The 10000-nt window shown below is 43.1% G+C and overlaps 2 protein-coding genes across 2 annotated transcripts in view; both read right to left on the bottom strand.

Moving 5' to 3' along the window:
- The window catches only part of LOC134062067 (ELKS/Rab6-interacting/CAST family member 1-like), a 101050-nt gene that overhangs the window by 2317 nt on the left and 88733 nt on the right, over positions 1–10000 (bottom strand). The window contains exon 17 of the mRNA XM_062517939.1: positions 1945–2092. Within this exon, the coding sequence (XP_062373923.1) occupies positions 1945–2092 (148 nt within the window). The remainder of the gene's footprint in view (positions 1–1944; positions 2093–10000) is intronic.
- LOC134062684 (uncharacterized) overlaps positions 5103–10000 on the bottom strand; it is a 5856-nt gene continuing 958 nt past the window's right edge. Inside the window, exons 3-6 of the mRNA XM_062518790.1 lie at positions 6118–7150; positions 5833–5988; positions 5521–5613; positions 5103–5417 (exon numbers count right to left, since the gene is read on the bottom strand). Coding sequence (XP_062374774.1) covers positions 5103–5417; positions 5521–5613; positions 5833–5988; positions 6118–7143 — 1590 coding nt within the window. The 5' untranslated portion in view covers positions 7144–7150. The remainder of the gene's footprint in view (positions 5418–5520; positions 5614–5832; positions 5989–6117; positions 7151–10000) is intronic.

The raw sequence follows: 10000 nt of genomic DNA, 5'->3' as shown, positions 1-10000 counted from the left end.
CTACGCCACGTTACGCTACGCTGCCCTACACCACGCTATGCTACACCACACTATGCTACACTACGCTATGCTACACCACGCTATGCTACACCACGCTACACTACCCTACACTACGTTATGCTACACCACGCTATGCTACACCACGCTACACTGCCCTACACTACGTTATGCTACACCACGCTACGCTACACCACGCTACGCTACACTGCCCTACACCACGCTACGTTACACTGTTCTACACCACGCTATGCTACACCACGCTACGTTACACTACGCTACGCTACGCTGCCCTACACCACGCTATGCTACACTATGCTATGCTACACCACGCTACGCTACACCACGCTACGATACACTGCCCTACACCACGCTATGCTACACTATGCTATGCTACACCAAGCTACGCTACACCACGCTACGCTACACTGCCCTACACCACGCTACGTTACACTGTTCTACACCACGCTATGCTACACCACGCTACGCTACACCACGCTACGTTACACTGCCCTACACCACGCTATGCTACACTATGCTATGCTACACCAAGCTACGCTACACCACGCTACGCTACACTGCCCTACACCACGCTACGTTACACTGTTCTACACCACGCTATGCTACACCACGCTACGCTACACCACGCTACGCTACACTGCCCTACACTACCCTATGCTACACTATGCTATGCTACACCAAGCTACGCTACACCACGCTACGCTACACTGCCCTACACCACGCTACGTTACACTGTTCTACACCACGCTATGCTACACCACGCTACGCTACACCACGCTACGCTACACTGCCCTACACTACCCTATGCTACACCACGCTACGCTGCGCCCACTTTTGAGGCCTTTCGTTTTTCTGAATTTTTATTATTATTATATTTTTCTAAATAAATACTTTTGAATTGATTGCTCCATAGTTAATTTCCGTTTCTGCCATCTCCTTTCTGTAGCTCATGTTCCACAAACTCCTAGACTGGGACATAACTGTCTACATACTGTATATATGTGTGTGTGCTATGGGCAATCTGTGTGAGTGAATGAGTGACTATGAGTATGTGAGAGAGAGAGTGTGTGGCAAACATTTCTGATGTTTCTCAATTTGAGGTCTGCTGAAAACGGCAACCAAAAGCTACATATTCACTCCTACTCAGACACACACACACGTGCAGTCTTCAGTGAAGCAGGATAAGTGTGTGTGTGTGTGATTTGTGCTTTCCCTGTAGACAAACTAAAAATACACACAGCCACTTGATCAATGTCATACGCCCGTCTCTCCCTCTCTCTACACACCCATCTCTCTCTCCCTCCCTCTCTGTCTGTCTCTCTCAATCTCTCTCTTTCTCTCTCTTTCTCTCTACACACCCATCTCTCTCTCCCTCTCTCTCCACACACCCATCTCTCTCTCCCTCTCTCTCTGTCTGTCTCTCTCTCCCTCTCTGTCTGCCTCTCTCGCTCTCTTTCTCTCTCTCTCCCTCTCTGTCTGTCTCTCTCAATCTCTCTCTTTCTCTCTCTCTCCACACACCTATCTCCCTCTTTCTGTCTGTCTCTCTCTCCACACACCCATCTCTCTCTCTCTCTCTCTCTCTCTCTCACACCACACACCCATCTCTCTCCCTCTCTCTCTCTCTCCCTCTCTGGCTGTAAAGTTACAATATTGCCAAAGCAATCTGATGAATCACATCACAAAAAACACCCTCCATCTGTAGCTCCATCAATTACCACCCAAACCTGCTGAAGCAGGTGTGTGTGTGTGTGTGTGTGTGTGTGTGTGTGTGTGTGTGTGTGTGTGTGTGTGTGTGTGTGAGTGTGGTTTAGTGAAGACATCAAATAATCCTAAAATTATCCATCCTGCTTGGGATAGTGGTTGCACATCTGAACCCAGTTAACTGTTTTTGCAAACACACACACACACACACACACACACACACACCTGCTGTTTGAGCTGCTGGACGAGGCGATCCTTCTCCCTCTTGAGCAGCGCCACCTCGTCCTGAGTCTTCTTCTTCTTGGAGGCCGACAGCTCCAGCAGCGCAATGTTGGCGTCCTTCTCACTGATGGCAGCCAGCAGCGCCTCCTGTCTGTAGGGAGGAGCGATAACACCCGTCATGTTAATACAGCAATAACAAGCATCACGTTAATACAGGACACTACAGACTCACAGCGCCTGTTCGTCTGGTGTTAGCTATGCTCATGTAATGTTAGCTATGCTCATCTAGTGTTAGCTATGCTCATCTGATGTTAGCTATGCTCGTATGGTGTTAGCTATGCTAATTAGATGTTAGCTATGTTCATTTGTGCTAGCTATGCTTGTATGGTGTTAGCTATGCTAATTAGATGTTAGCTATACTAATTTGATGTTAGCTATGCTCATTTGATGTTAGCTATGCCAGAGAATGTCTAATAAGGGGAGAAGGACCACTAGCGAAATACTTCCGCATGGTACTGCAACTAGAGGGCGATCACGAGCAAGTGATGAATGAATGGGTGGCAATGGAGCTGAACCCCCCAGTACCACATTTGTCTTTATATAATTTTTTCTCCTGAAATTGCATTAATGCATGCGATGCAGGATAACTTGACTTGACAATTAGCTGACCAATGCAATTTTCTATATGTGTTGTTATTCCTAAAAACCCTTTCAAAGTTTTCATGTCATGTGACACAAAAGCGAACCACTTTACGGCCATAGACCTAAAAGAAGGTCCAGCTTCACGACGTCGTCGTAATCGGTCGCGATTTCTCGCTGACCAATCAGCATCCATGAGCTAAATGCTAGCATGTTACACGGAAAGCGGCCCATCCTATGAAAAGCAGAAAGGACATGAGTGACTTTTTATTTCATTTCCAGTGGAAAACCTATACTCAGGTAGCTACTACGACAATGTACATTAAGAAATGAAGTTGTCAACTGTGAAAAAAACGAGTTTTAGCCGCCTAGCCCCATAGACCACAATTCATTTATCACTTGCTCGGCAGCGCCCCCTAGCGGAATTTCAACAGATTGCAGGAACAATCCGGTACAATGGAGTTAATAGGAAGTGGACCGGCTCTCCCTAAAGGGGCTCTGGCTATGCTCATTTGATGTTAGCTATGCTTGTATGGTGTTAGCTATGCTAATTAGATGTTAGCTATACTAATTTGATGTTAGCTATGTTCATTTGTGTTAGCTATGCTCGTATGGTGTTAGCTATGCTAATTTGATGTTAGCTATGTTCATCTAATGTTAGCTATGCTCGTATGGTGTTAGCTATGCTAATTTGATGTTAGCTATGTTCATCTAATGTTAGCTATGCTCATCTGGTGTTAGCTATGCTTGGGTTTTTTAACACACACACACACACACACACACCTGTGTCTCTCTTGTTCTCTATCACAAACACACACACACACACACACACACACCTGTGTCTCTCTTGTTCTCTATCACAAACACACGTACACACACACACACACACACACACACCTGTGTCTCTCTTGTTCTCTATCACAAACACACACACACACACACACACACACACACACCTGTGTCTCTCTTGTTCTCTATCACAAACACACGTGTACACACACACACACACACACACACACCTGTGTCTCTCTTGTTCTCTATCACAAACACAGACACACACACACACACACACTCTCTCTCTCTCTTCCTCCCCTCCCCTCTCTCTATTCCCTGTGCTGATGAACTGAATGACCTCATTCTATCCTAACACGCTGCAAATCACTACTGCAGAGACACTAATCACACTAATCACACACACACACACACACACACACACACACACACACACACACACACACACACACGGTGAAAGTGCGATCTTTCTCTCAACACCAGCAAGACCAACATCAGGGGCGTAGCTAAGGTTCTGCTGCCCATGCAGAAAGAGAGCCTTTGAGCCCTGTTAAACACACACACACACACACACACACACACACACACACACACACACAGGAAGGGCTTATGAGACAGGCTGTTACGTATGGTTTTAATGCAATGTAAACTACTGGGAAGACGCAGAACACACACATACACTCCTCCAGCTCACACACTCACACACATATTCAATCCTCCAGCTCTCTCTCCCTCTCTTACACACACACTACACTCAAAAAAAGGATTAGTTGAATTTACTTAAAAAAATCATGGAAAGTATTTCCACGTGATTAAATAACTTACTTTCAACATTAAGCAATTTCTTTGGTCCAACTTAAGGTACTTTGGTTAGTTCAACTTAATTTGTTAGGGTCCATTAAACTTGTTTGCAAGGTTTGGAGCCCATGTAATTTACTTAGGTTGGGTTAACACAATCTATTTAAGTTGATTCAACTTATTGAAAACTACTTCAAATTAAGTTGCACAAACCCAAGTAAATCAAGTTGGTTCAAATGAATTTCTTCAGGCTGAAAGAGAGCAATTGAATCACATGGAAATACTTTCCATGATTTAATTAACTCAGTTCAAAGTATTATGTTTAAGTTAACACCAAAAGGGGTAAACATTATGCAATGATAGGCCTAAAAGATAAAACAAATAACAGACAAAGATGTTATTTGAAATATAAACTGTATTTCAAGCTTTGGATTGACATCGAGGTTTATAGTAAGTGCACAACATTCAATATTTATTAAAAGAGCCTTATATACTAAAAAAAAACCCCATCAAAATATGCACGCTGGCATTATAATATTGTTCAAGTGCACATTTAAGTTGTCTGCTGTAGTTGCAGAGATTTGCATTGCCAACAAAATTAATTGAGCAATATGACAAAAAAAAAAGAAAAACATTTGTAAAAATAAGTCTGACTTTGTACCAGGTCTCTAGCTTTCCAAGTCATTGCACTCTACACATTTGAGGAGATATTCTACCTTTCCAGACAATGCAAACAATTCTCCCTCATCGTTTATCAAGTCTCAACAGGAAAACAAGAATGGAAAACCTTAGCCAACAAAAAACAATTTGACTACACCATTCCATCTCTGGAAACACTATGGTAAAACATTTCCTCAAAAACTTAAGGTAATAAAAAACTTAAACTTAAGGTAATACTGAGTACTGAGAATTGAGCCTGAATCCAATAATTCTTAACGAGCAAGAATTGTTTTCAGAGCTTGAACTTTCTTGGAGAGCTTGTTCCCATCAAGCTCCAGAACTAACTTCTGGAGGGCTTCAAACGTGTACCTATGCTCTGATGGGTAACACAAGTTAAGAGCATAGACAAGAGCAATGAAGATGGCAAAGGCAAATGGTACGTTACGCAGCTCCTGTAGCACAGTGACACCCTCAAGAATGATGCCAACGTCCTCTGGGGCATCGCCAGGCTCTGCACCCTCGTGTCGAATGACGTAGATGCCGTAGATGGTCTCTGCCATGGCCGTGTGACTACTGGCATCATCTGACTGTAACACAAGATTTTTTTCAAGTGTTCATTACATGTTATATATAATAAAAAACATTCTGTACTACTGTAAAATAACTCAAATGAATTTGTGAAATATATACCATGTATTCCTTCACAAAGCTCTCGGGGTCTTCATTCATGTAGACACAAAGTCCCTTGAGAACACATTCGCGACGGACATCAATGCCAGAATCCTGTACATCAAAGAATAAAACAAACACACCTTGCAACAACCACACCTTGCTACCTCATGCTGGCTTTGAAAATCATTGATAGCACTTTTAATTTTCAAGAGAGAAATCTCAGTAAGAATGATCAAAACATCTCCCCATTGAAAGTACGAAGAGTTTATCTGACCATGTTCCAAATCTCTATTGCCTGGTTGAACACACTCATTTACAAGGTTATCATACCTCAGTCATAGGTACTACGATGCGCTTCAGCCGTCTTCCCAGGGTACCTCCTTTCCTGCTAAATGCCTTCATCAGATTTGCAGATTGAGCATCCAGCTGGGAGAAAAACTTTGATTGCAAGTTGACTATGGTGATTCTTTTGAATTCCACACACAGCTATGGAAAAACACAAAGACAAACACATAATCATAATCATAATACTGTTTTCTGGCCACAACGATCACCATTATTGACCTTCTGTAAATCATTAGTTCATTAGTTAAAAAAGGATTTTGCTTCACTTACCTCACGCACATTGAAGAGTGCTGGCCACCTCGCCTTGAATTCAGCTACCATGGGTGCATCTCTGACAACCTCTTGACGTCGGTGGGCAAAAGTCTGATCCATCAGCAATGACACCTGATCCTCATTATTTCTTTTCTCCATTTCTGTTAAGAGCATTACGCGTTTCAATTCCTGGGTCTCCTTTGATTCACCTCCTGGATAAGCTGGGCAGTAGTTAACTTCCGCTTTTTTTGGCTTTTTCACAGCGTAGGCAGGGCTGCATCGGTCACCAGGTTTATTTGTCAAGGCATTCACTGAAACTTCGGGGCATCCAAGGCGTCTCAGCTTGTTTCTGTAATTTCCCAATTTATCCTTCAAGCTTTTCTTCCAGCCATCATATCCATTGACTGAGCCTGGCTCTCTCAGACAAGGGTGTGCAGACACAAGAGCTTCGGCTACATCTGCACACTCAGCATCAGTGAGGTAAATCTTGAACTGCAGAATTGTTTCAATCAAGCCATCAAGAATGGAAGACTTGAGTTTTGTTTCGGGCTCCAGCAACACACCTGTGTCTTTGAAAGCAGCATTGGCCCGCCCCAACTGTAACTCTGCATCAAATGAAAAACGGGGCACTGTGAAAACCAGCGGCCATGAAGACACTCTTGGGGTGGACTCAGGAGAAGACAATATGTCTGTGTCATAGGAGGCAGAGGAAATGGCAGAGGAAATGGACGAGGTGTCCTGTGGAGAGTTTGGTGGGGGGGCAGATGAAAAGGGAAGTGGTGGGCTCTCAGCTAAGGCAGAGCAGGGCAAGGAATTAAAGATCACTTTGATGGTGGTTTTGTCCAGGACATCAAAGATGGAGGTCAAATTGTTAAATTCGTTAAAATCAGGATCCAAGAATTGTAATCTGAAGTCCCCCTCTATTCCACACTGAGTCTTAATATGTTGTGCGAGTTCACTGAGAGACTGTGGTAAGTCTTGAAGAATCAATCTCTGTGAATTTTCTTCGCCTAGAATGATTCTAAGCTTCACCGTGGCAGCCATTTCACAACTGTGAACGAGTAAATGGAAAATGTTTAGTACATTGAATCTTAACATCACCACAACTTATATGATAAACCGTCTTTTTAATGTCACCATTCTGAGAGTTCCAATAAAATAGTCTGCCAAAGGGTAGACATCTCCCAGCTCCTCAAGCGCAATCAAATGTGTTTCTTGTGATGGAGTCAGTTCAAACGCCCTGAAATGTTCCCTGTACGATCTAGAAAGCCTTCTGACCATGAAACAAAGTCGCTCTTGTACAACACAAATTTGAAGAATCTCCCCAAAATCTGGCTGTCCACTCGTAGATCCACAAACCACAATCATGCCGTTTTTGAAGGTTACACCTTTTGTCGATACACAATTGGTAAGGTTAACTGTTATTGTCCTGGGGAATTTCTCCTCAATAGCCTGTCCTATCTCCTCTTTCAAAACAGCCACAGGAACTGTTGAGACCTGTGTCATATCAAGACCAGTTTTTACAAAACTTGAGGCACTCAAGTGGTAGGAGATCATCAGCTGATGCTTAGAGGCTAGGGAGAGGGGTACGTTTTTGAAGCAGTTGGTGTGTCGAATTACCTGCTTAAAAAAACTATGCTTTGCCTCAAATCGTAGGGTCCAATGTCCCACAAGAGGGCCAAAAGCCCTGATCAGTTGCGGATAATGCTCCAAATAATGATGTTTTGGTAGCAGTTTAACATCAGGAAAGAGTTCTTGATACTTGTGCCTGTGCTCAACAATCTTGTCTTCAAGACAGGTGATTGATTCTTCTGTGTGTGTTGGAGCAACCACAAGCTCCACAATCTCTCTCAAGTCCAACAAAATTTCCCATGCCATTTCCCCATCAGGCACCAAAGGCCCAATAATAAATGGGAGCAGTCTTAGCATGGCCCAATTTTCATGGCAATTCCCACCTATTGATTTTCTTTTTGAAAATGTTTGTGGGATTGCATGAGGCTTATTGGTCTTGTCAGTCCACTTGTAAGGGAATTGCAAGATAGACTTGTTCAAAGTGTCAAGATCAAAGTAATTCTTTGAAATCAGCAATGCCAAACAACGAGCAAGTTCTACTGGCACTATGCCTTCAAATACATCGTGCATTACATCCGGCGGATATCCTGTGTGGACACTGAAGTGGGCAAGTGTTTTACTGATAACACAATGACCTTTCACACCAAAACAGCTTGTACCATTTGCCTGAGCTGACTGCACATGTGATTTATGGAGTTCTTCGGTCCTAAGAGTAAAGAAGCCTGACTTCACCTCCTTGGTTTGGATGTCTGTTTTTGTTCCTGTGCAAAATCTGCAGATATACCCACCAGAGAAACTCTCATTAAAACCAGCCATGCCGTGAGCACCCAAGTTATCTGCCACAACTACCTGAATCGTCCCTTTAAGGCATCTGCCAAGCAGCGGAATAAAAACTCCATCTTGCTCCAAAGTTCTCACATCTTGGAGAAGAGGACGCAAGATCCTCTCATAGCCATACTTGCGCACATCATCAGTTTTGCACAATATTGCCAAGTAAATTGACGACAGTGAAGAATGTGACCCTGGGGGCAAATTTCCCAAAGTCCAATAGATTCCACAAAGCTTATGTTTCCTGCGCGAAGTACCTAGAGGATTGCAAACCTCAAAATCATCTGCATATAAATTGACCAAAATCCTTAACTCATTCTCTGACAGAAAACTGTTTTCCTGGAAGTATGAACCATCCTGAGAAGATTTGTAGGCATTAAGTCCACCCATTGCCCTATTATTCTGCTGCATTTCATAGTTTTCAACCACTTTATCTACAACATCTCTCCTATCAAAGAGCTGCCGAAGGGACTTCAATAAAGGCACGTACTGAAAACTTCGTCTCTCCTTGGAATCGAGAATGTACTCAATGGGCTCTACCACTTTAAAGCTTTCTTTATAAAACTGGTGGCGAAGATGATGTGTGCTAAGGGGGCCCCCCTTCCCTATGGCTTTGAACAAGGGGTTTGATGCATTGAGATCATGGGCCACCTCGGTTAAAACAGACTTATCTGGTGTGGTGCCATGCTTCTGACATAGACCTTCAAGAATGGTGATTGAGAGGGGCACTGTAGCAGAACATAAGTAGTTAAGCTCCTCTAAGAAATCATCAATTTTTGTGCCTGGCACATGTGCAAAATGCTCCAACTTGAGCAATGCTGCTGCAAATTTATGCGTAATTACCTCAGGCAAGTTGTTAGGTCCACTGATATCACTACTTGAACATTCGTCATCTGCTTCAACAACACCATCATCTTCATTAAGTACACCTTCCCCATGATCCTCAGATGAGTCTTGTGAAACTTGAGTGGCTGTAACTATTCCTGCCTTGTAATCTTTCAATGTATGTGGGTTGTGTTTTCGATTCTTGTGAGAGTGAAATGTCCCATATACGTTGGTTTGAAAGCAGCAACTCCCAAACATACAAGTTACAGTTTCATTACTCCTCAGATGAGTGCCAATATGTATAAAATAATCCCTCTCTGTATGAAGATCGCAACAAGCACACAAATGACAATTGAACGTTGATAGTTCGAGTAACTCCTGAGATTTTACTTTAGGATGGGATCTACTCAAATGAATGTGCAAAGCATTCCACGTCTTAAAAGAACATGGACAGTTTGAGTGTGGGCAAGGGTTGCGTTGCCTATGTCGGTGTTGTAGTCTAAAATGTTTTAGTAGCTGATATCTTGTAGCTAGAGAAACACTACATTCCTTACACCTCCACATCCTGGGTAAACTACACTTGCTGCAAGTCGCCAAAAACAAAAAAGGAACAAGGACAGTCAGGTCTTTCTGGGATCTTGCGCATTTGCAATACTGGAATCCTCCAGGAAAACAT

This window comes from Sardina pilchardus, chromosome 17 (genome assembly GCF_963854185.1).
Source record: "Sardina pilchardus chromosome 17, fSarPil1.1, whole genome shotgun sequence".
NCBI lineage: Eukaryota > Metazoa > Chordata > Actinopteri > Clupeiformes > Clupeidae > Sardina > Sardina pilchardus.
This window is presented reverse-complemented; position numbering and strand designations above follow the sequence as displayed.